At 44.7% G+C, this 26,982-nt stretch overlaps 1 protein-coding gene across 1 annotated transcript in view; it reads right to left on the bottom strand.

The window, feature by feature from the left end:
• LOC126481732 (uncharacterized) overlaps nucleotides 1–6,637 on the bottom strand; it is a 104,416-nt gene extending 97,779 nt beyond the window's left edge. The window contains exon 1 of the mRNA XM_050105686.1: nucleotides 6,593–6,637. Coding sequence (XP_049961643.1) covers nucleotides 6,593–6,637 — 45 coding nt within the window. The remainder of the gene's footprint in view (nucleotides 1–6,592) is intronic.
• Between the last annotated feature and the right edge of the window lie 20,345 nt (nucleotides 6,638–26,982).

The following is a 26,982-nucleotide window of genomic DNA, read 5'->3' as shown; positions in this document are numbered from 1 at the left end:
CCGCTACGGTCGCAGGTTCGAATCCTGCCTCGGGAATGGATGTGTGTGATGTCCTTAGGTTAGTTAGGTTTAAGTAGTTCTAAGTTCTAGGCGACTGATGACCTCAGACGTTAAGTCACATTAGTGCTCAGAGCCATTTTGAAAGTGAAGTGTAAGATGTCCACCTGGTTGCCAGATGAGAAAAAGCAGTTTGCTTAGATGCAGTGAATTAGAAGTTACCTGTAAGTACCTTTCCATATCGTAAAAAACGTAAAGGAACTGATTTTAAATCTGTAATCTAGATGTAAAACCATAACCTATGCGTAAAAAGGACAGATCATGTAATATTTCAGGACACCCACTGAAGATGCCTTGTAAAAAAAGGCGAAACGGGTCTGTGTGCAGAAATAAATATAAAAAATTTCGATGTGTAGCATGCAAAAGGCATTTTCTTTGAAACAATTGCAATTTATATACAGCTGCGGCGAAAATGGCCAGTACAAGAAACGTGTTTCACAAATTTCTTTGGCGTGCGACAGAGGGCCGAAAAAGTACCGTACCTGGCGAAAACAAAGGGAAGAATCCATTGTCATTTCACCTTACTGTCGTCCATAAATCGCTGGAAACATACCGGTTCCATTACATCGTTGACTTTCTGGGACAAAAACCGGTTTTGATATTTTTTGAATAAAGGTAGTCTCAGTTGCAAAACTGTTTTTGTTAATGTCAGTTACGCGTTTCGCCTTTGTGAGGCATCATCAGATTATGTAAAAATGTAGCAGAAGAAACCTCATTCGTCAGTTGCTATAACAGGGCATAAAATAAGAATAAATAATCATCTGGATAAGGTATCCGTCCGTCAGAAGACGGAAGTGAAAAGTGTATGTACTGAGACGGGATCAGCATGATGTGATCCGGTTTTTACTCTCTTTCGGTTCCGATAAGACTTGACGAACGGATACCTTATCCAGACGACTTTTTATTCTCATTTTATGCGCTGTTGTGGCAAATGACGAATGACGTTTCTTCTGCTACATGCTACATCTTACACAAGGGCGAAACACGTAATTGTTATCAGTATTTTTGCCGGCCGCTGTGGCTGAGCGGCTCTAGGAGCTTCAGTCCGGAACCGCGCTGCTGCTGCGGTCGCAGTTTCGAATCCTGCCTCGGGCATGGATGTGTGTGATGTCCTTAGGTTGGTTAGATTTAAGTAGTTCTAAGTCTAGGGGACTGATGACCTCAGATGTGAAGTCCCATATGGCTTAGAACAATTTGCACCATTTATTGTTATCAGTTTTTTAACCGAGACTCCCTTTATTTAAAAAAATTGCCGAAAACAGTCAGAACTGTTAAATATCTAGGAATATGCGTGTGTAGCTGCTGCAACCAGAACAACCACACAAAACAGATTGCAGGAATGGCAGGGAATCGCTCGAACACTCCTAACAAAATTTAGCTTAACCACGGCGGAGCTAGCTCATAAAACCACCGTTACGCCGATTCTTAAGTGTTGTTCACCAATCTTGAACCGTTGCTAGATGGGATTATTACAGGAGGTAAGGATAAGACTGTAGAAGAACTGCTTATTTCATCCCGATTTCGTTTAGTGGGCGCAAGAGTGTCACCAAGGTGTTTAGCGAAGTCCGTTACCGGACGCTGCTTGAGCGGCATCGTGCATCACAGAGAGACCACTCCCTAAATTCCGAGAGCCCTAGTTCCGAAATGAGACAAGTCATATATTACTCCCTCCCAAATGTGTATATGATCAAGCGACCAAGATGTTAAAATAAGAGAAATTCCACCTTATAAAGGCTTGATTTACAGTCGTTCTTTCAATTGATTATTAGCTACTGAAGCAGAGAGGGCGCAGCACAGGATGGGGACCACGAGTTGGTGGCGGTAACACACCATGTGCCCCCTGACTACAAATGTAGATTTACATATCACAGACGCACTGACAACTCCGATGAAAATGAGGTAAGCGCGAGCAGTGTAATGCTGTTTTTGGGTAGCTGTTATAGCAGACGAGTACACAGAAGGGAGAGCACGAAGCCACCACCAGCAAGTAGCCAATTCTCTCCACTAACATCAGGAAACAGGAGGCCGCCAAGTTTAACGTCCCTGTCCAACGAACGGATCACAATCCCTCCTAAGAAGTCAGGTAATCAGAAATTTTCCGGCAACATCCTCTTTTCTCTGCTACCCAGTTACTGGCGACTAAAAATTCCTTCATAAGTGGGATGTGAACAGCCACCTCTGGGTCGAGTGCTCTGGTATTGAGGAACGTCCCTAACCTCCGCTATGAAAGTGTGGAACTAGTTGCTGCTTGAAAAAAAAAATTCTTACCTGGAGTAAATGTATACTTCACAAACAGATTTTTTGCGAAGAATCTACAATTACTCTCCACATTCCTGCAGACTGCTCCCATACTGTTATGTATGCGAACAAAGCGTCATTATCATATACTCCAATGGTAATTACTAATCAGATACTCTGTCCCATCCCCCCTCTCTCTCCCCCTCTCCATCCCTCTCTCTCTCTCTCTCTCTCTCTCTCTCTCTCTCTCTCTCTCTGACACGCACGCACGCACGCCCCCCACCCACCCACCCGCCCACCCACACACACACACACACACACACACACAGAGTAATATATACAGGGTGGTCCAGTCATCGCATAAATACTACATTCAGGAACGTTATAATCCTGAGTTATGCCAAACATGTCAAAGTAACATATCTCGTCTCCTCTCTCTATTGCAGTAAACTTCTCTTATCTTCTTTTTCGAACAATCGGACGCGGAATTAGCACAAGTCTGCTCACAGTAGAGAACTTGATCGGTCATAATTTATTGCCTCCAGTGCCTGCCGCGCACACTTCTGCGCCTTGTCAAAGTGGCGAGCCTGCGCTTTACTCGGAAATGTGACGTCACTTCGCGGCGGCAGTAAACAAGTGCCGGGCAGCTGCGATAAGTGATGTCATCTGCGACTCGTACAGGGCGATCGGATTTCTTACGTAAAAATACGAACAACAGGCTACATCAACAGCAGTTTGAGGACGGCTGCTATCTAGCTTGCGTCTGTATTTGAATGGACTATCATTGTTTCTAGCGAAACTAACTACACGTTACCTCAGTGACATACGACAAACGATCCTCCTAAGGGTGTACTTGGCGCAGAATGTTGCACCAGCATATTTCATCGTACTCTGCCGGGCACTTCCTGATGTACAGTACCCCAATCAGCGAATGGAAGAAGTGGAGAAATCTCTTGACCTGCATGCTCAAAAAATGGTTCAAATGGCTCTGAGCACTATGCGACTTAACTTCTGAGGTCATCAGTCGCCTAGAACTTAGAACTAATTAAACCTAACTAACCTAAGGACATCACACACATCCATGCCCGAGGCAGGATTCGAACCTGCGACCGTAGCAGTCCCGCGGTTCCGGACGGAGCTCCTAGAACCGCTAGACCACCGCGGCCGGCCCTGCATGCTCCTGGGTATTCATCTGCAGTATCTTTTCAAGTTAAAGATCTACGCAATATATGGTAAAAAGTAAGTATTTCTTCTCATGCAAGTTTTGGAAGCATGTGAGACAGACAGTACGAATTATCCTAGTAAATTCGAGCGTGTCCCAAACTCACTGTCGCGACAGGGAATACATGCAGGAGTAAGTACTGGTCACTTGGGTGAGTCACCTTTAACTATTCGTAAAACGAAGTAATAAATGACAAGTCCAACTAAAATTTGCTTCAACTGACATACTAAGTATAACAAATTCGTAATGTAGACTCGAAGGATTTTCAAACCAACGTTAGTGTACTGTCAGCGTTTCTTATCATTTGTAAGTGACAATCTAGTTCATTGATTATTGCCTACTGTTTTCGACACAGCCAGTACGTGCAACTTATTACTTTCATTTCTGCTGCGTTTCATTCATTACTAGGCGAAGTGACAATGACCCCAATTAAAGCCGACCGCGGTGGTCTAGCGGTTCTAGGCGCTGAGTCCGGAACCGCGGGACTGCTACGGTCGCAGGTTCGAATCCTGCCTCGGGCATGGATGTGTGTGATGTCCTTAGGTTAGTTAGGTTTAAGTAGTTCTAAGTTCTAGGGGACTGATGACCACAGATGTTAAGTCCCATAGTGCTCAGAGCCATTTGAGCCACCCCAATTAACACAAACGAGGTAGTGTGTGACTGGTAAAAGAGGAAGAAGTTTTGAAATGAAAATGAAATTTATTTATCTGTAGTGCATTGTTAACTTAACAAACGTGTAGCTCTGATTCTTTAAGAATTGTTCCTTAAAAATAATGGTTATTAAGATCAACAAGATTTGCACCCAGTCACCAGAATTTACTGTGCATTGGGAATTGCCAGCACTTTCGCATTGTAAACAACCACTGGCGGTGAATTCTACGACACATGCAGCAAAATTGGAGACGAGTTCAATTGGACAAACAGAGCAAGAAGTGCAGCTTGTTATCGCACTGAACTCGCGTTCAGGAGAACTAGGAGTAGTCCTCGTCTGCCCATCTACACGACATCAAATACGAAGGTTTGCAGCAGACTGGTTTTCAGTTCAACACATCATGAGTGCAATCACTTGCTCGAATCTTTCAACTAGCATAGCATACAACTTTCGTGTTACATCCTTTTGGTTATTTGTTGTTCCATGTTTTCTGCACCATATCAACGTTTGGGCATAATTAAATGAATATCACTTTCTTTATAGATGTTAAGCCCCTAAATGCAAAATACAAAATTAAAAGAAATGATTCACCTCCTAAATTCAGATCAAGATGTTTCATAATAGCCGGCCGAAGTGGCCGTGCGGTTAAAGGCGCTGCAGTCTGGAACCGCAAGACCGCTACGGTCGCAGGTTCGAATCCTGCCTCGGGCATGGATGTTTGTGATGTCCTTAGGTTAGTTAGGTTTAACTAGTTCTAAGTTCTAGGGGACTAATGACCTCAGCAGTTGAGTCCCATAGTGCTCAGAGCCATTTGAACCATTTTTTTTTTGTTTCATAATAGTGACACCGGACTGACAGTTACTTAGTCGAAGTTCTTGTCAAGCATAAATGAAACATGGACCAACTGTCATGCTTTTTGTCTAATTATTCTTTGCACTAAACATTTTTGATGACTTCAAACTGTGTTCGGTGTTGTTCATATGATAGTATTCCGTTCCAAGAATAAAAGGGTTTCATCTCACTGTCAGTAACAAGAGTACGTGGTCAAGGGCAACTCCTATTACTCCCTTTGACCAGGAGCCTTACTTTACAGCGCGGAGTTTCCTAGGAACGAAAAAAGGTAATCTGATTAACTGAAGCTTGCAATGAGTTGATGGGGATGTGTTCGGTTGGTTGATTGAAAGAACTGTCCGCTGAAAGCAGGTGTAGTAATTTGAACGCATGTGCAGAATAGTTTTAACATTTCGCGATTTTGAAGACGTAAATAAGGCTTTAATGATTCATTTAAGAGTAATTCAACACTTCTATATGGGATCAGTTTTGTTTTAAACAATTACCACAGAACATTACATTTATAGTTACTCGAAAACAATTACCATGATCCTAGATTCCACTGTAGAAAGAGATATTAACTGTTCATCTAATTTGTGAAAGCATATACAACAGAGCATCGATTATTCTAAACAATTGGGGATGAGAGATGTTCGATTATCTGATTTTTCAAATAACCGACCATTTACGAAAGCATGCGTACCAGTATTCACAGGAATTTGAAACACAAACACTGAATTAGAGGCGACCGGTGTGGCCGAGCGGTTCTAGGCGCTTCAGTCTGGAACCGCGCGACCGCTACGGTCGCAGGTTCGAATCCTGCCTCGGGCATGGATGTGTGTGATGTCCTTAGGTTAGTTAGGTTTAAGTAGTTCTAAGTTCTAGGGGACTGATGACCTCAGATGTTAAGTCCCATAGTGCTCAGAGCCATTTGGACCACTTGAACTGAATTAGAAACATTACTATACACAGAAATTTTTTATCAATACGTCTCATGAATAACCCAGAGAACTGATTACACAGCCTAGTTTGAAACGCTCAAAGTGACCATTAAAGTACGGCTATAGTTTACAAAATTTGCTCTTGCTTCAGAGCTAAGACCTTTCTTTTAGCTAAGTGCAGTCGCAAATTATATAACGGCATCACTGTTCTTTTTAATGTCCGATCTTGTTGCTTTTCCGGCTCCATATCCGCGAGCAAAATTTGATCCACTTTCACGTTTCTTCGACAAGTCTGGAGATTTTACGTTTTCCGGAAAGAAAAAATGCATTATTCACGTATAGTCGCTATTGAGAGCAACAGCGTGATCTGATATAAGCAAAGGTTCAGACATAAACAATGACGGCCAACAGGGAGAGGGAGAGGGGAACCTACGAACTCTGCTGCCCATACAGCGCAAGCGCAAATTTTAATTTGCCAAGTCGAACGCTTTCCGTCAACCGATGTCTCAGGTCCTCGGTATTCGGATAATCGCTGCACTACTGTACGTAACTCCGTCATGCAATGGAATTTAGTCAAGTCACCGTGTGTCCATACGTGCGTCAAACACTGTTTTAAATACTGTTGAAAGAAATAAACAGGAGACGACTGACCTCTGTGGGGCCCGCCTGAGTAGCGGACACTACATTGGGCGGCATTGTGCCGCAACAGAGTTGCTGCTGCTGCTGTTACGGGTCACAACAATCTCTGTGGCGAGGATATAGTATTGTTGATACCGAAACGTCAAAATGGAGCTGTAGCCGCCGACGCACAGCCAGGCGAAACACAGCCTGCGACACTATTCGCGTAAAACACGGTAGCCGCGCGCGTTGGACGCACCTGACTAAACTGGGCTCTGCCACGAGAGGGCCTTTATAACAAAAGGAGCTCTCCACTTCTCCCTCCCCTCCTCTCCCGTCATTATTACCCCCCCTCCGACTCGCTCCTTCACACGGTGATAAGAAACTTTACCACGAAAAGCAACGCAGCCGCTACGAGGGAATATGTGTCGCCGCCGTCATGCGACCCACTCTCTGAGAAAGATTTAAAGACGTTTCGCGATCATGCGATTAGATACTTTTGTTTTCATCCCGAGTCGTAATTGTCATATCTTTACCTCATTGACTCGTTCGAGAAAGGAGGAGACGGGCTGGAAAAAGCTCTTGATCGGTAGGGAGTTTCTTTTTTGATATCTTATCCGGCGACGTAGTTGCATAAGCGGCGTGGAGTAGGTCTGTAATATCTTGTCTTCCCATCTCTTCCGAGGCTGTTTATATTTTGTCACTAATACGTAGCAGCCCAGTCAGCGATGAGTCAAAACTGAAAATACTGTTAATTCGTCGAAATCTTCGATTTCAACAGTTAAGTTAAGCGTTGAGAGAAATTGAGCAACCCAGACATCGAGCTGGCTCGAAAGTTTTGTCGGTATCTTGTGATTAGTGTCGCAAAAAACCGTCTCTCTCTCTCTCTCTCTCTCTCTCTCTCTCTCTCTCTCTCTCTCTCTCTTATCATGTGGATTCTGTAGTCAAACTACTTGGTATTCTACTAACTTCGAACTTCGTAGCCTGTGTCCAATTCCCTGCTATAGTAACGATATTGATAAACGTTTACTTACTGCTCTTAAATAACGTAAGATGGAGAAGAAAAAAAAGCAATTAAAAACAAAATCGATCTAGAGGGTGAGGAGGAGAAGAACAGGTAATCTATTTTCACTCCCAGTGTACACCGCTCTGTTCAAGTCTGTCTCAGCGAAGTGGTTCAAATGGCTCTGAGCACTATGGGACTTAACTTCTGAGGTCATCAGTCCCCTATAACTTAGAACTACTTAAACCTAACTAACCTAAGGACATCACACACATCAATGCCCGAGGCAGGATTCGAACCTGCGACCGTAGCGGTCACGCGGTTCCAGACTGTAGCGCCTAGAACCGCTCGGCCACCCCGGCCGGCTCAGCGAAGTGGCTGATGGATTTAGCGGAACTGATGCAAACAGACTACCAAGTGTAATTACCAGACGGATTTAATTTTAGTGCGTCAACATCTCACTAAACGAGACGATTTTAAATTTAATCACATACAACTAGAAACTTCCTGGCAGGTTAAAACTGTGTGCCAGGAAGTTTCATATTAGCGCACACTCCGCTGCAGAGTGAAAATCTCATTCTGGAAACATCCCCCAGGCTGTGGCTAAGCCATGTCTCCGCAATATCCTTTCTTTCAGGAGTGCTGGTTTTGCAAGGTTCGCAGGAGAGCTTCTGTGAAGTTTGGAAGGTAGGAGACGAGGTACTGGCAGAAGTCAAGCTGTGAGGAGGGGGCGTGAGTCGTGCTTGGGTAGCTCAGTTGGTAGAGCACTTGCCCGCGAAAGGCAAAGGTCACGAGTTCGAGCCTCGGTCCGGCACACAGTTTTAATCTGCCAGGAAGTTTCATATCAGCGCACACTCCGCTGCAGAGTGAAAATCTCATTCTGGCCACATACAACTTTTCGGCAACCTTTAGCTAACCGTATCACTTCTACGTCCATAAACGTAGCAGACACAGTCTACTCTTGCTAGCTAAAGTTGGAAGCAACTTGGAAACAATGCCGGTCCATGTAATACGATTTCTATCGATTCAGCTATTTTCAGTCAGCGTCCTCACAGAAAGTCGGCTTAGAGCATAGTAGACACCGCTCAACTACCACAATGCCGCTGGACTTGTCCCCAAAGACAGAGAAGGGGAACACGATAAAGGTAGATACATACTAGGCCAACCAGTACTAAGCAAACAGAATAAGGAATGCCTATTACGCGTACGACAGACCCCATGAGAGATTTTTCATGTAGGCTGTAGAACTTAGGCAAGGTTCCTCAGGGCTGAAGAGAGATTTTTTTCAGCCACTTTCTGAAACACGTATTTACACGTATCCTTACCCAGAATATTCGTGCCCGATTGGAAGAACGGCTACATTAGAGTGTCATTGCAGTGATCCTGAAGAAGTGCCCTTGAGTGGCCTTGTTCTGGCAGTTGTGGTCTTCAGTTCTAAGACTGGTTTGATGCAGTTCTCCACGCCAGTCTATCCTGTGGAGGACTCCTCATCTCTGCGTAACTACCGGAGCACACACCCATTTGAACAGCAGTCAAACCTTGCTCTGTGTCTCCGATCTTTATCCCTCCCCCCCCCCCTCCCCTCATTCTCCACTCTCTACCTCATCCCTGTATAAACATACTAATAATTCCTGGATGCCTCAGCATGTCTTATCAACCGATCTCTTATTTTAGTTAAGTTGTTCCATAAATTTCTTTTGTCCTTGGTGCAGTTCAATGCCTTTCCATTAGTTATCCGACCCACCCCTCTAATCCTCATCATTCTACTGGAGCACCAAATGTAATCCGCTGAATTACAGGCCTATATCACTAACGTCGATTTGCAGTAGGGTTTTGGAACATATACTGTATTCGAACATTATGAAGTACCTCGAAGAAAACGATTTACTGACTCATAGTCAGCTCGGTTTCAGAAAATATCGTTCTTGTGAAACAGAACTGGCTCTTTATACTCATGAAGTAATAAGTGCTATCGACGGGGGATGTCAAATTGATTCCATATTTTTAGATTTCCAGAAGGCTTTCGACACCGTTCCTCACAAGCGTCTTCTAACCAAACTGCGTGCCTACGGAATATCGCCTCAGTTGTGCGACTGGATTCGTGATTTCCTGTCAGAAAGGTCACAGTTCGTAGTAACAGACGGAAAGTCATCGAGTAAAACAGAAGTAATATCCGGCGTTCCCCAAGGAAGTGTTACAGGCCCTCTATTGTTCCTGATCTTTATTAACGACATAGGAGACAATCTGAGTAGCCGTCTTAGATTGTTTGCAGATGATGCTGTCATTTACCGTCTTGTAACGTCATCAGATGATCAAAACGACTTGCAAAATGATTTAGATAAGATATCTGTGTGGTGCGAAAAGTGGCAATTGTCCCTGAATAAGGAAAAGTGTGAAGTTATTCACATGAGTACTAAAAGAAATCAGCTAAATTTCGATAACGCGATAAGTCCCACAAATCTGAGGGCTGTAAATTCAACTAACTACTTAGGAATTACAATTACAAATAACCTAAATTGGAACGATTAGATAGATAATATTGTGGGTAGAGCAAACCAAAGACTGCGATTCATTGGCAGAATACTTAGAAGGTGTAACAGGTCTGCTAAAGAGACTGCTTGCACCACGCTTGTCCGCCCTATTCTGGCGTACTGCTGTGCGGTGTGGGATCCGCACCAGGTGGGACTGACGGATGACATCGAAAAAGTACAAAGAAGGGCAGATTGTTTGGTATTATCGCGAAATAGGGGAGATAGTATCACAGACATGATACGTGAATTGGAGTGGCAGTCATTAAAACAAAGGCGTTTTTCGTTGCGACGGGATCTTCTCATGAAATTTCAGTCACTAGTTTTCTCCTCCGATCGCGAAAACATTCTGTTGCCAACCACCTGCCAAGGGAGAAATTATCATCACGATAAAATGAGAGAAATGAGGGCTCGCACAGAAAAATTTAAGTGCTCGTGTTTCCCGCGTGCCGTTCGAGAGTGGAACGGTAGAGAGACAGCATGGAGGTGGTTCATTGAACCCTCTGACAGGCACTTTATTGTGAATAGCAGAGTAATCACGTAGATGTAATGTAATACGCTATGATAATCTTGTATGAACTGAGTGCCCTTACACGAAGTGATATTGAACTATGAGAAAAATGGAGAAGAGCCATTTTAACAAGATGAGGAACGAATTATTTCTGATAATCATATGGTCAGAAACGGGCCACCAGCAACATCAACAACAACAACAACAACAACATCAGTTTCTTCATCTTTATATATGTCTAGCACTGCCCGTTATCACGGGGTTAGCATTCTCTCTTTCATGTTTCATCTTTTATTTATTTTAACATTGGACCGGATGCTCTTGCTATCATCACTTGTTTCCACTATAGAAGCGATTCTATTCAAATCATGCAGCACCCCCTTACAGTAAATTGTGGTGGGCGACTTGTTGCTGGAAGAGATCTTCTACTGTAAGTTTGGCCTGGAGGCATCTATACGCACACCATAAAATGGATTTGTTGCACTCATTCACATGCACAAGCCTGCATTCGAATGACGTCATACGTAGCACGAATGCATTTCTCCAGTCCCTGAACGTCGCGGGCGGTCTCCACGTATACGAAACTTTTCATGTGATTCTGTTCGTAGAAGTTCCAGTGGTTGATGTTCAGCAACTGGACGGTTCATGCAACGGGACCGTTTCGTACGATTCTTCGACAAGGAAAGACGCTGTCGAGACGCGGTGATGCGCTCTCATCATTATCTAGCGGCATCATGTTTCTTCATGTCATCAAAAGCGCTTCTGCCAGTGGACGCAGTGACACGCCTCCATTTGAGGTGTCGTGGGAGAACAACCACTACGCGTGGCGTTCGCCAACAACCACCGCTCATACTCTGAGATTCAGCTGGTATTCGTGGTAAGCTAGCGACCACGCATCAGAATTGTTCGCAGCCCTTAGATGGGTGATGTGGAGAGTGACATGCACTGGGAGGTACTAAACAGGGTGGGCACAGTACAACGTGCTGCGCCAATGCATGCATTAGTATTTTACTATAAGGTAGCATGCATTTAGATGACTAGAAATTAATAGACTCAAAATAGTAATAGGATATGAGAAATTGAAAATGTAAATTTATTGACATTCTTCGGATGCACCTTATCGCTCCGAGGAGAAATGGGCATTCTGAACAAAATAGGTAGGATGTCAAATTAAACACCTTTCAGCCGTCTAGTTTCCAACCGTATTTTATTTGGCAACCAGTTACAGCTTTTCACTACGCCATCTTCAAGCCCCTGACCGACGTGTATCAAGATTGGTTCAATGGTTCAAATAGCTCTGAGCACAATGCGACTTAACTTCTGAGGTCATCAGTCGCCTAGAACTTGGAACTAATTAAACCTAATTAACATAAGGACATCACACACATCCATGCGCGAGGCAGGATTCGAACCTGCAACCGTAGCGGTCGCTCGGTTCCAGACTGTAGCGCCCAGAACCGCACGGCCACTCCGGCCGGCGTAGCAAGATTCCACCTCGGTTGTGACGGTGTAGTAAAACGCAGAAACTGGTTGCCAAGTAAAATAAGGTTGGAAACTAGACGACGGAAAGTTGTTTAATTTGATATCCTGTATCGAACAGCCGAGTCCCGCAACCATCTCTAGAAACATGGTCATACAGAAAATAGGAAGGTTTCATTACATTAGTCATGCACGTTACAGAGATTAAAAATATTAAAATAAAGAGATATATTAAAAACTTAAGGGCCGGCCGTAGTGGCCAAGCGGTTCTAGGCGCTGCAGTCTGGAACCGCGCGACCGCTGCGGCCGCAGGTTCGCATCCTGCCTCGGGCATGGATGTGTGTGATGTCCTTAGGTTAGTTAGGTTTAAGTAGTTCTAAGTTCTAGGGGACTGATGACCACAGCAGTTTAGTCCCATAGTGCTCAGAGCCATTTGAAGCATTTGAAAAACTTAAGGTTCCGGTAAGAAAAAACATTAACAACATCTTATTAGTGGAAAACAGTCCTGGTTGCAATTTTAGTTTTTTTATTTATCAACTACGCGTTTCACCTTATTTAGGCATCTTCAGGCTGATCTTAATTTGGTATTTCTTAGTACGATCCTTTAGACCGTGTAGCTAAAGGGCATCGTCGAGTACATCAGGCCAACATCGCCTTCGTTAACCTCAGTAAATACTTTCTAGATGATTTTATTATTTGTTCCTTTGAACGCGTACGTGTTTTCCAGGTCTTGGAGTCACTGACGTCCATCTAGAAAGTATTTACTGAGGTTAACAGAGGCGATGTTGGACTGATGTACTCGACGATGCCCATTAGCAACACTGTCTAAAGGATCGTCCTAAGAAATACCACATTAGGATCACCCTGAAGATGCCTAAATAAGGTGAAATGCGTAGTTGATAAATAAAAAAACTAAAACTGCAACCAAGACTGTTTTCAACTAATACTATTAAACACTGGTTTGCTGATTCATGCCACAGATGGATTGGAAGAATTTTAAAAACATCTACTTCGTAACGAGGAATAGGTTCTATTGAAATACAAAGAAAGGTGATTACGAGCAGTAAAAGATATTATAGAGAGAAACGGTAGAGTACGCATAAATTAGAAATACAACTAGAACCACAAAGGACAATAGAATCTAATGGATGAATCACAGCAGATGGAGTGGATCACGCTACTGCTACTCCCAAAGCAATGTGTAGGCCTATAAGATAAGGTTCTTCGGGGAAATCAAGGACCAATATCGTTGTTAGAAAGGGAAGAGGGAGATGATGTCGTTGTTGTTGTTGTTGTTGTTGTTGTTGTGGTCTTCAGTCCTGAGACTGGTTTGATGTAGCTCTCCATGCTACTCTATCCTATGCAAGCTTCTTCATCTCCCATTACCTACTGCAACCTACATCCTTCTGAATCTGCCTAGTGTATTCATCTCTTGGTCTCCCTCTACGATTTTTACCCTCCACGCTGCCCTCCAATACTAAATTGGTGATCGCTTCATGCCTCAGAACATGTCCTACCAACTGATCCCTTCTTCTAGTCAAGTTGTGCCACAAACTTGTCTTCTCCCCAATCCTATTCAATACCTCCTCATTAGTTATGTGATCTACCCATCTAATCTTCAGCATTCTTCTGTAGCTCCATATTTAGAAAGCTTCTATTCTCTTCTTGTCTAAACTATTTATCGTCCATGGTTCACTTCCTTACATGGCAACGCTCCATACAAATACTTTCAGAAACGACTTCCTGACACTTAAATCTATACTCGATGTAAACAAATTTCTCTTCTTCAGAAACGCTTTCCTTCCCATTGCCAGTCTACATTTTATATCCTCTCTACTTCGACCATCATCAGTTATTTTGCTCCCCAAATAGCAAAACTTCTTTACTACTTTAAGTGTCTCATTTCCTAATCTAATTCCCTCAGCATCACCCGATTTAATTCGACTACATTCCATTATCCTTGTTTTGCTTTTGTTGATGTTCATCTTATAGCCTCCTTTCAAGACACTATCCATTCCGTTCAGCTGCTCTTCCAAGTCCTTTGCTCTCTCTGACAGAATTACAATGTCATCGGCGAACCTCAAAGTTTTTACTTCTTCTCCATGGATTTTAATACCTACTCCGAATTTTTCTTTTGTTTCCTTTACTGCTTGCTCAATATACAGATTGAACAACATCGGGGAGAGGCTACAACCCTGTCTCACTCCCTTCCCAACCACTGCTTCCCTTTCATGTCCCTCGTCTCTTATAACTGCCATCTGGTTTCTGTACAAATTGTAAATAGCCTTTCGCTCCCTGTATTTTACCCCTGCCACCTTCAGTATTTGAAAGAGAGTATTCCAGTTAACATTGTCAAAAGCTTTCTCTAAGTCTGCAAATGCTAGAAACGTAGGTTTGCCTTTCCATAATGTAGCTTCTAAGATAAGTCTTAGGGTCAGTATTGCCTCACGTGTTCCAATATTTCTACGGAATCCAAACTGATCTTCCCCGAGGTCGACTTCTACTAGTTCTTCCATTCGTCTGTAAAGAATTCGCGTTAGTAGTTTGCAGCTGTGACTTATTAAACTGACAGTTCGGTAATTTTCGAATCTGTCAACACCTGCTTTCTTTGGGATTGGAATTATTATATTCTTCTTGAAGTCTGAGGGTATTTCGCCTGTCTCATATATCTTGCTCAGCGGATGGTAGAGTTTTGTCAGGACTGGCTCTCCCATGGCTGTCAGTAGTTCTAATGGAACGTTATCTACTCCCGGGGCCTTGTTTCGACTCACGAAGATGACGCACGTTAAAAATAAGAATCGAAACACCAAGAACACAGACCGTTCGCAGGGAGTCCGGCCATTTGCATGGAAATACTGGAGGCACGTCAGCTAGTTCTGACGGCGTATCTCTCCAGCGAGATCGCTACCCGCGCCCAAGGCTGCACATTCCGACCACGCCCAGGAGGTGTGAACAGAAATGCGCAACCGCTGCTTCTGATTCCGAAGAGTTGCGCCGCAAGCTGTGTGCCTTATCCTTCCGTATAAAGTGGATGATGTGAAATACAAGTATTCGTCCCTAGGTTTTCTGTACCTCTCTCTCGGTCTAGCGAATTATCGTCACGAATATCGCAGTGGTACAGCAATTAATTAACTGGCACGGAATCCGTTGGAGTAGTCTAATGACAACTGTTTGTCCAGAACACACGAAAAGTGCAAATATAACTGAATTCCTTCATATTTCTGCAAATTACACTACTGGCCATTAAAATTGCAACACCAAGAAGAAATGCAGATGATAAACTGGTATTCATTGGACAAATGTATTATACTAGAACTGACATGTAATTACATTTTCACGCAATTTGGGTGAATGGATCCTGAGAAATCAGTACCCAGAACAACCATCTCTGGCCGTAATAACGGCCTTGATACACCTGGGCATTGAGTCAGAGCTTGGATGGCGTGTACAGGTACAGCTGCCCATGCAGCTTCAACACGATACCACAGTTCATCAAGAGTAGTGACTGGCGTATTGTAACTAGCCAGTTGCTCGGCCACCATTGACCAGACGTTTTCAATTGGTGAGAGATCTGGAGAATGTGTTGGCTAGGGCAGCAGTCGAATATTTTCTGTATCCAGAAAGACCCGTACAGGACCTGCAACATGCGGTCGTGCATTATCCTCCTGAAACGTAGGGTTTCGCAGGGAGCGAATGAAGGGTAGAGCCACGGGTCGTAACACATCTGAAATGTAACGTACACTGTTCAAAGTGCCGTCAGTGCGAACAAGAGGTGACCGAGACGTGTAACCAATGGCACCCCACACCATCACGCCGGTCGTAGTGGCCGAGCGGTTCTAGGCGCTTCAGTCTGGAACCGCGCGACCACTACGGTTGCAGGCTCGTATCCTGCCTCGGGCGTGTATGTGTGTGATGTCCTTAGGTTAGTTAGGTTTAAGTAGTTCTAAGTTCTAGGGGACTGATGACCACAGATTTTGAGTCCCATAGTGCTCAGGGCAATTTTTGAACAGTCATTGGATCTCGACCAACGCGAGCAGCAATGTCGCGATACGATAAACAGCAATCGCGATAGGCTACAATCCGACCTTTATCAAAGTCGGAAACGTGATGGTACGCATTTCTCCTCCATACACGAGGCATCACAAGAACGTTTCACCAGGCAACGCCGGTCAACTGCTGTTTGTGTATGAGAAATCGTTTGGAAACTTTACTCACGTCAGCACGTTGTAGGTGTCGCCACCGGCGCCAACCTTGTGTGAGTGCTCTGAAAAGCTAATCATTTGCATATCACAACATCATCTTCCTGTCGGTTAAATTTTGCGTCTGTAGCACGTATATCTTCGTGGTGTAGCAATTTTAATGGCCAGTAGTGTAGTAGCAGCTTGCGAATTGCGAGAGCTGATTTAAGGACAGGAGCTGAAAAGCTTCGCAGGCTCATCGCAGTGTGTTGAGTCTGGTGTCTGCGGGCTTGTCGCTATTATCACATTCCTGTGCAGTAAAAAATAGTTACTCTTTGCGGAAGGAGGAATTCGGGTTACGGGCGCCATTTTAAGACTGCGTCGTATTTTTTATGGCTGATAAGAAGTGCAGGAAATCTAGCAAAAGAGAGAGCTGCCAAGCATACAGATTTATACGAGTATTTTGTACGAGAGCCACACATTGCACATTTATGAAGCTACATTCCAGGGAGCTAGATAGAAGACGAAGATGCAAAGGAAAGAGGAATGATAGTCCCCGTCGAAACTGATAAATTCATAACCAGTCTGGGCACTCAGCCCTCGCGAAACACAGTAACCGCCTTGTAAAACTTTACAGCCTAAGGTCACACAAACTGTATCATTCATGCATTCACGATTTAGACATATCGCAAGCGATCATCGGACGATCCGATTAAACAGAAAGAAAAATGAGAATAGAAAAATACAAAGAAACTGAATTACAAATCAAACTAACTACTATAAGCAACTAAACGTGCTTTAACATCCTTCTTGTGAAGAAGGCCGAAGAGGCGCGCGCAGACTGCTTAATATACCAATGTTTAACCTATCTGTGCTCTGATTTTTGAACATACCTGTCCTCTGACTGTTGGAACTGGAGCTTTGCGCTTGATTACCTAATAAGAAACAGATGGCATCTCTGAAACCGCGAATATACGATTAAAAATATTCACGATGGAGAAATGATTGAGAGAGAAGGAATTCTAAAACTTAAACATAGTAAAAAATTACTAAACTACTGGTGTAGATACGGTAGACATAAACTAGAACCAAGACAGGTTATGCCTAATTGCAAACGCGATCCGCGAGTGGCGAACGAATAGCTTGCAGTCGCAAATGATTGAAGCGATTTCATAAATTCATTGACATATGGTCACGACACACTACAGATACGTAGAAAAACTCATAAAGTTTTGTTCGGCTGAAGCCGCACTTCAGGTTTCTGCCGCCAGAGCGCTCGAGAGCGCAGTGAGACAAAATGGCGACAGGAGCCGAGAAAGCGTATGTCGTGCTTGAAATGCACTCACATCAGTCAGTCATAACAGTGCAACGACACTTCAGGACGAAGTTCAACAAAGATCCACCAACTGCTAACTCCATTCGGCGATGTTATGCGCAGTTTAAAGCTTCTGGATGCCTCTGTAAGGGGAAATCAACGGGTCGGCCTGCAGTGAGCGAAGAACCGGTTGAACGCGTGCGGGCAAGTTTCACGCATAGTGATGTGAAAGATTCAGTGTTTTAACCTCATCTACCAAGAAACGTGCCAGAACTGCGAGCTCGCATCAACAATGCTTTCGAACTCATTGATGGGGACATGCTGCGCCAAGTGTGGGAGGGACTTGATTATAGGTTTGATGTCTGCCGAATCACTAAAGGGGCACATATCGAACATTTGTGAATGCCTAAAAAAACTTTTTGAGTTTTTGTATGTGTGTGCAAAGCATTGTGAAAATATCTCAAATAATAAGTTATTGTAGAGCTGTGAAATCGCTTCAGTTATTTGTAATAACCCTGTATATACAAAATAGACTGGATGAAACAACAATTAAATCTAACTACTATCAGCTAAGTGCGAGCGGAACCGCAACAAAAGAGAAAAAAAGAAAATGACAGGGAGAAGAGCCATCGTAATAGATCAGAAAATACTTTGAAAAAGACTTTGTTCGTTTTCACAACTGCTGTGGGCACTTCCCCAAATCCACCAAAATGTCAAACTTTTCAAGTGTATCCCTTAGGAACACAGTGACGGGTATTTCTGCGTTCAACACAAACCTTCTAATCAGATAGGAACGGGTTCTTTCTCTCTGCTACAGGCACTATCTTGCATTTATCCACGTTTAAAGAGAGCCGCCATTTATTACACCAAGCAGAATTTTCTTCGAGTCTTTCTGCATTTCTTTACGATCGTCCATGGTGACACTTTTCTATAGAAAAAAAGAGTGTTTCTTGAACGGTTTGGTTTTGCTGCTAATTCTACGTGATCAGTTGTTTAAGTACTCTGTCGTTTGTGATCAATTGTGGGCATGGCCAATGCGCCGGTATGGCCGATTCGCACACTCCTTACAAATGGGGTGCTACAGAGTCTCCGGTTTGTGACTGTGGGGCTCTGAACCAGACAATCAAGCACATTAGAGATGAATGCCCTCTGCCTTGCTACCAGAGGAGTTGGAGAGACCTCGTGAAAGCTGATGATACGGCTCTTATACAGATTAAGAACAAAGATATTGACATTTAGTTAGTTTTATACACTCCCGGAAATGGAAAAAAGAACACATTGACACCGGTGTGTCAGACCCACCATACTTGCTCCGGACACTGCGAGAGGGCTGTACAAGCAATGATCACACGCACGGCACAGCGGACACACCAGGAACCGCGGTGTTGGCCGTCGAATGGCGCTAGCTGCGCAGCATTTGTGCACCGCCGCCGTCAGTGTCAGCCAGTTTGCCGTGGCATACGGAGCTCCATCGCAGTCTTTAACACTGGTAGCATGCCGCGACAGCGTGGACGTGAACCGTATGTGCAGTTGACGGACTTTGAGCGAGGGCGTATAGTGGGCATGCGGGAGGCCGGGTGGACGTACCGCCGAATTGCTCAACACGTGGGGCGTGAGGTCTCCACAGTACATCGATGTTGTCGCCAGTGGTCGGCGGAAGGTGCACGTGCCCGTCGACCTGGGACCGGACCGCAGCGACGCACGGATGCACGCCAAGACCGTAGGATCCTACGCAGTGCCGTAGGGGACCGCACCGCCACTTCCCAGCAAATTAGGGACACTGTTGCTCCTGGGGTATCGGCGAGGACCATTCGCAACCGTCTCCATGAAGCTGGGCTACGGTCCCGCACACCGTTAGGCCGTCTTCCGCTCACGCCCCAACATCGTGCAGCCCGCCTCCAGTGGTGTCGCGACAGGCGTGAATGGAGGGACGAATGGAGACGTGTCGTCTTCAGCGATGAGAGTCGCTTCTGCCTTGGTGCCAATGATGGTCGTATGCGTGTTTGGCGCCGTGCAGGTGAGCGCCACAATCAGGACTGCATACGACCGAGGCACACAGGGCCAACACCCGGCATCATGGTGTGGGGAGCGATCTCCTACACTGGCCGTACACCACTGGTGATCGTCGAGGGGACACTGAATAGTGCACGGTACATCCAAACCGTCATCGAACCCATCGTTCTACCATTCCTAGACCGGCAAGGGAACTTGCTGTTCCAACAGGACAATGCACGTCCGCATGTATCCCGTGCCACCCAACGTGCTCTAGAAGGTGTAAGTCAACTACCCCGGCCAGCAAGATCTGCGGATCTGTCCCCCATTGAGCATGTTTGGGACTGGATAAAGCGTCGTCTCACGCGGTCTGCACATCCAGCACGAACGCTGGTCCAACTGAGGCGCCAGGTGGAAATGGCATGGCAAGCCGTTCCACAGGACTACATCCAGCATCTCTACGATCGTCTCCATGGGAGAATAGCAGCCTGCATTGCTGCGAAAGGTGGATATACACTGTACTAGTGCCGACATTGTGCATGCTCTGTTGCGTGTGTCTATGTGCCTGTGGTTCTGTCAGTGTGATCATGTGATGTATCTGACCCCAGGAATGTGTCAATAAAGTTTCCCCTTCCTGGGACAATGAATTCACGGTGTTCTTATTTCAATTTCCAGGAGTGTATGTAGTTTTGTATTTTCATATTCCTGCTGTATACAGTACTACTAACGTCATATACCTTTAATTTTCAATTGCATTTGAGCCATACGAATAAATAAATAAATAATTGTTTATTTACTCCGTCAGTCCAAAAAGTTTCGAAACTGGATTAATAAAAAATATAAAAAAGTTAAGATGGTGGTTCTAATACTTCAGGTGTTCTACACAGTCTCCCACCAATCGTCTGCAATGCACTGAACGTTCATACAACCACGTGAAACTATCAGAAAAGTCCTTCTTTAGGATTTTGTTCAATGTCAAAGCGTTGACCCTTATGTGGATTTCTACACCTTGTCGTTTGGTATTACGTCCGTATTGCTAACAGCAAGTCTCGTTGCCTGTGAACATTTTTTCTATAAAATAATTCTCCTTGATTTCCATTTCAATTATGTCGCGATACGCCTTAGCGCATCGTTGTTTCTGTTCTGGAATCAAGGTGTGCAGGATAAGCATCGCACACACTTTCCTATTCTTTAAAACATCCCAGAGAATGTCTTAAATACTTGTTGCTCCACTGTGATTTGTGAAACGGCGATGTTGACACACTACGATCGCACTTCCACCGCTTAACACGGCCTGCTCACAACTGACTGTCGAATACACATCTGTTGTTTACAGTTGTTAGCTAAAGTTACCACCGTAGTCACTGCGACGGCGAAGCTTATACGATAGAAATAAAATGTGTCTCAGAACGTTTTGGGCGGGCGGTATATATACCTTGGCGTACACGAGGTATTATTTTCATTCCTGTTGAACTTCCTCTGTCCAGTGCAGACTAGTGTGTTGTATTAATCAAATATTCTTCAAGACAGTTGAATATCTACGCGGTGTCAGGCGCTGCGGTCATGGACTGTGCAGCTGGTCCCGGCGGAGGTTCGAGTCCTCCCTTGGGTATGGGTGTGTGTGTTTGTCCTTAGGATAATTTAGGTTAAGTAGCGTGTAAGCTTAGGGACTGATGATCTTAGCAGTTAAGTCCCTTAAGATTTCACACACATTTGAACGCTTTTTTTTTAATATCTACGATGGTACAGCGTACGACCGTATCTTGGTGTTACAGCGCCGAACAACTGTCGGAGATTTAGGAAGACGGAAGCTGTTTCCGAAACACATACGTGTCCGTAAAATCAGGCAGGCGGCACGTGCAGCGCCGTGTTTTCAATCGAAGCTACTTTCTCTGCACTTTACTGGAGTTACGCACTAGTCTTGCGACACTGGCATCTCGCCTGCTAATTTCGCCGGCATCATCACAGACCCGCCCCCACAGCACACTTCGCTCTTTCGAGGCCGTAATCACGCCTGTAATAGCCTCGTGCGGTTGCAAATGGCAAACCCCTGCGCCATTTGTGGAATACGAGCATGCGGACGTCTGCGGCGCCGTTTCGGTTTCCAGGAAAAGGGATCACAAAAGAACAGCGAGAAAGTCACTACGCGCGCATGACGTCAAATTACGAAACATCGTTTCCATTCAAGAGCACTATACTCGATAAATCCTCTGTGATAAGCGACACTCTTGAGATAAATACATTCTGTTATCTCGAGTACATTTAATTTTGTTCCATAATGAAGCGAGGTCAGTACATCTGAATCTAGGATAGCAGCTACCAATACGAGAGCACTACAACCGAAGATTCAGCAATAATTACTCACAACCACACGACAGAAAACAAATCATAATCTCCTACGGGCATGATTTTTTAGCGTTGATGGAAACAATGACGTTCTCATTTCCTATTAACCTTTATGTCTCATTGGCGAGTGAAAGCTAAAACAGAAAGACGCGCACACTCTGCCGGAGTTCTACCTCCCTCGCAAAAAGCCATCATGCACCTCTAAAACCTTTGCAGGACGACACACATTTCCACAAGTGGTGGTCTGCGATAACTATTGCGCTAGCTATAGCGAGAGAAACTCACATGAATGGCCGAGGAAACGAGTATGATCTTCCTTTGGTTCGAATGACAATATGTTAACACACACTGCCTTATCCGCTCAATCACAATTTAATGAATATGACTTAGCGTCTCTTCAACACTAATCAAAAAACATTCGACGTAAGTGCTACTACGGTCCATTTTAGAGAAAGATAGCGGATTCTTTAGACCCTTTGCGTCGCTACAATAAATGTATGACCATACACACAATCCACAGTACCATTTCAAGGTGTTTTTGGTGTATATGGCTATTTTCCGAGGAGACTGGAAGCCGTGGGTGCTAACGATGGTAAAAACCTTCCGGTCTGGGAGTGAAAGACTATGTATGCTTTGTACGTAAAAAAAGGAATATACACTCCTGGAAATTGAAATAAGAACACCGTGAATTCATTGTCCCAGGAAGGGAAACTTTATTGACACATTCCTGGGGTCAGATACATCACATGATCACACTGACAGAACCACAGGCACATAGACACAGGCAACAGAGCATGCACAATGTCGGCACTAGTACAGTGTATATCCACCTTTCGCAGCAATGCAGGCTGCTATTCTCCCATGGAGACGATCGTAGAGATGCTGGATGTAGTCCTGTGGAACGGCCTGCCGTGCCATTTCCACCTGGCGCCTCAGTTGGACCAGCGTTCGTGCTGGACGTGCAGACCGCGTGAGACGACGCTTCATCCAGTCCCAAACATGCTCAATGGGGGACAGATCCGGAGATCTTGCTGGCCAGGGTAGTTGACTTACACCTTCTAGAGGACGTTGGGTGGCACGGGATACATGCGGACGTGCATTGTCCTGTTGGAACAGCAAGTTCCCTTGCCGGTCTAGGAATGGTAGAACGATGGGTTCGATGACGGTTTGGATGTACCGCGCACTATTCAGTGTCCCCTCGACGATCACCAGTGGTGTACGGCCAGTGTAGGAGATCGCTCCCCACACCATGATGCCGGGTGTTGGCCCTGTGTGCCTCGGTCGTATGCAGTCCTGATTGTGGCGCTCACCTGCACGGCGCCAAACACGCATACGACCATCATTGGCACCAAGGCAGAAGCGACTCTCATCGCTGAAGACGACACGTCTCCATTCGTCCCTCCATTCACGCCTGTCGCGACACCACTGGAGGCGGGCTGCACGATGTTGGGGCGTGAGCGGAAGACGGCCTAACGGTGTGCGGGACCGTAGCCCAGCTTCATGGAGACGGTTGCGAATGGTCCTCGCCGATACCCCAGGAGCAACAGTGTCCCTAATTTGCTGGGAAGTGGCGGTGCGGTCCCCTACGGCACTGCGTAGGATCCTACGGTCTTGGCGTGCATCCGTGCGTCGCTGCGGTCCGGTCCCAGGTCGACGGGCACTTGCACCTTCCGCCGACCACTGGCGACAACATCGATGTACTGTGGAGACCTCACGCCCCACGTGTTGAGCAATTCGGCGGTACGTCCACCCGGCCTCCCGCATGCCCACTATACGCCCTCGCTCAAAGTCCGTCAACTGCACATACGGTTCACGTCCGCGCTGTCGCGGCATGCTACCAGTGTTAAAGACTGCGATGGAGCTCCGTATGCCACGGCAAACTGGCTGACACTGACGGCGGCGGTACACAAATGCTGCGCAGCTAGCGCCATTCGACGGCCAACACCGCGGTTCCTGGTGTGTCCGCTGTGCCGTGCGTGTGATCATTGCTTGTACAGCCCTCTCGCAGTGTCCGGAGCAAGTATGGTGGGTCTGACACACCGGTGTCAATGTGTTCTTTTTTCCATTTCCAGGAGTGTATTTTTGAAGATCAATACATTTTATCCCTGAACATGAAGATACCCAACCACCGCTACCACACCTCCTTCACTGAACTCTAAGCGTTTACCAATCGTAAATTTATTTACATATAGGACTGAATGGAAGTCAGCGGATGTCAGACCTCATGAAGAGGGTGGATGTTGTAACAAAAGGAGTTTCAAACCCGTCTCTTTGCCAATTTCCAATTCACCTCTGTGGGCAGGTATATACCTTTTTTATCAAAAATGTCTCCATAATTACACACTGCTGTCAGCGTTCCTTCCGTGACTGCATTACTTTCGTAAAATAAAAAAACAAACCCCCTTCAGTCACAAATCGTTATTATTTCAATGCACGCATCTCAACACACTGCATAATTTTTAAAATTTCGTTTACTAATGGTCCTGTTAAGAGTATATAGATTTGTTAGAAGGTGGCATAGTATGACTACTATTTCCTTAAAAAAAAAGACAAAACCGAAAAACGACTTTGTTTCCAATTATTGTTACGTGGATTTTAAGCACGGTGGGCCGGCCGCAGTGGCCGAGCGGTTCTAGGCGCTACAGTCTGGAACCGAGCGACCGCTACGGTCGCAGATTCGAATCCTGCCTCGGGCATGGGTGTGTGTGATGTCCTTAGGTTAGTTAGGTTTAATTAGTTCTACGTTCTAGGCGACTGATAACCTCAGAAGTTAAGTCGCATAGTGCTCAGAGCCATTTGAACCATTTTTTAAGCACGGTACGAACACATATATACACACTTTTCGTCTTAAAGCACATTTTAAAACAAAATTCACACAAATCAAAGAATATCTAAATGTCAAGATGTTTCATTTTTACCCGTACACAGGCGTCGTAATTTCTAAGATGATAGGAAGATGTTAAAAATTAAAAACACAATATTGTGTATGTTCAGTAGCATTAATTTTCTCAGTTATAATTTAAAAAATTAATCATGTAGAACACACTCAGTACTGTGTTTTTCATTTATAATTCTGTTGTTCTACGAAGAAGGGACAGAAGAATCAGTTAATGTAACAAACATGTTACATTATTATTTATACAATTGTTGTTGTTGTGGTCTTCAGTCCAAAGGCTGGTTTGACGCAGCTGTCCATGCTACTCTATCCTGTGCAAGCTTCTTCATCTTCCAGTACCTACTGCAACCTACATCCTTCTGAATCTGCTTAGTGTATTCATCTCTTGGTCTCCCTCTACGATTTTTACTCTCCACGCTGCCCTCCAATACTAAATTGGCGATTCCTTGATGCCTCAGAACGTGTCCTACCAAACGATCCCTTCTTCTAATCAAGTTGTGCCACAAATTCCTCTCCTCCCCAATTGTATTCAATACCTCCTCATTAGTTATGTGATCTACCCATCTAATCTTCAGCATTCTTCTGTAGCACCACATTTCGAAAGCTTCTAGTCTCTTCTTGTCTCTTCTTGTCCAAACTATTTATCGTCCATGTTTCACTTCCATATATGGCTACACTCCATACAAATACCTTCAGAAAAGACTTCCTGACACTTAAATCTATACCCCATGTCAGCAAATTTCTCTTCTTCAGAAACGCTTCCCTTGCCATTGCCAGTCTACATTTTACATATTCTCTACTTCGACCATCATCAGTTATTTTGCTCCCCAAATAGAAAAACTCATCTACTACTTTAAATGTTTCATTTCCTAATCTAATTCCCTCAGCATCACCCGACTTAATTCGACTACATTCCATTATCCTCCTTTCAAGACATTGTCCATTCCGTTCAGCTGCTCTTCTAGGTCCTTTGCTGTCTGACAGAATTACAATGTCATCGGCAACCACAAAGTCTTTATTTCTTCTCCCTGGACTTTAATTCCTACTCCGAATTTTTCTTTTGTTTTCTTCACTGCCTGCTCAATATACAGATTGAATAACATCGGGGATAGGCTACAACCCTGTCTCACTCCCTTCCGAAGCAATGCTTCCCTTTCATGCCCCTCGACAATTGTAAGTACCATCTGGTTTCTGTAAAAATTGTAAATAGCCTTTCGCTCCCTGTCTTCAGAATTTGATAGAGTGAATTCCAGTCAACATTGTCAAAAGCTTTCTCTAAGTCTACAAATGCTAGAAACGTAGGTTTGTCTTTCCTTAATCTATCTTCTAAGGTAAGTCGTAGGGTCAATACTGCCTCACGTGTCGTAACATTTCATACCGTAAGGTCCCATCTGGTATCTGCTCAAATTGTTTTACAGATGAGCAGCCGAGTGTGTGCTGCAGTGCCGGCAGAATGCAACCACACATGGTCTATGATTATTTTTTCGTCGAGCTCCGGTATCAAACAATGGATGGAACATGTTCAAATAAAAATGTCCATTCATGCACCCTTCACAAAAGATGGTCCCGACGGGTATCGTTACATCCCGGCCCCTATTATCATACGGAGCGTTTCCTTCCAAACTATTGCACACAACGCGAATTTTCATTAGAACAGTAATATTTTTCGTCTGCTTCACAGCAGCGATGCTAATAAAACAACTATATATTTTGCCAATTATACAAGGTCTAGAAGGGTATGGTAAGTACTCAGTCACCCTGTAGAGGGAAACCAAGGCTTGACTAAAGCAAGCAGGTTCCATGGATTGCAGTGGTTATAGAGAGACTAGCGAAACTGGCGATGCTTCACTATTGCCAAATATACACTAAAGCGTCAAAGAAACTGGTATAGGCAGGCGTATTCAAATACAGAGATATGTAAACAGGCAGAAGAAGTCGCTGGGTCGGAAACGCCTATATAAGACGGCAAGTGTCTGGCGCAGGTTTTAGATCGGTTAGTGCTGCTAGAATCGCAAGTTATCAACATTTAAGTGAGTGTGAAGTGGTGTTACAGTCGGCGCACGAGCGATGGGACACACCGTCTCCGAGGTAGCGATGAACTGGGGATTTTCCCGTACGACCACTTCACGAGTGTACGGTGAATATCAGGAATTCGGTAAAACATCAAATCTCCGG

Source organism: Schistocerca serialis, chromosome 5, assembly GCF_023864345.2.
Source record: "Schistocerca serialis cubense isolate TAMUIC-IGC-003099 chromosome 5, iqSchSeri2.2, whole genome shotgun sequence".
Classification (NCBI taxonomy): Eukaryota; Metazoa; Arthropoda; class Insecta; order Orthoptera; family Acrididae; genus Schistocerca; species Schistocerca serialis.
The sequence above is the reverse complement of the archived record's forward strand: the minus strand, read 5'-3'. Positions and strand labels throughout refer to the sequence as shown.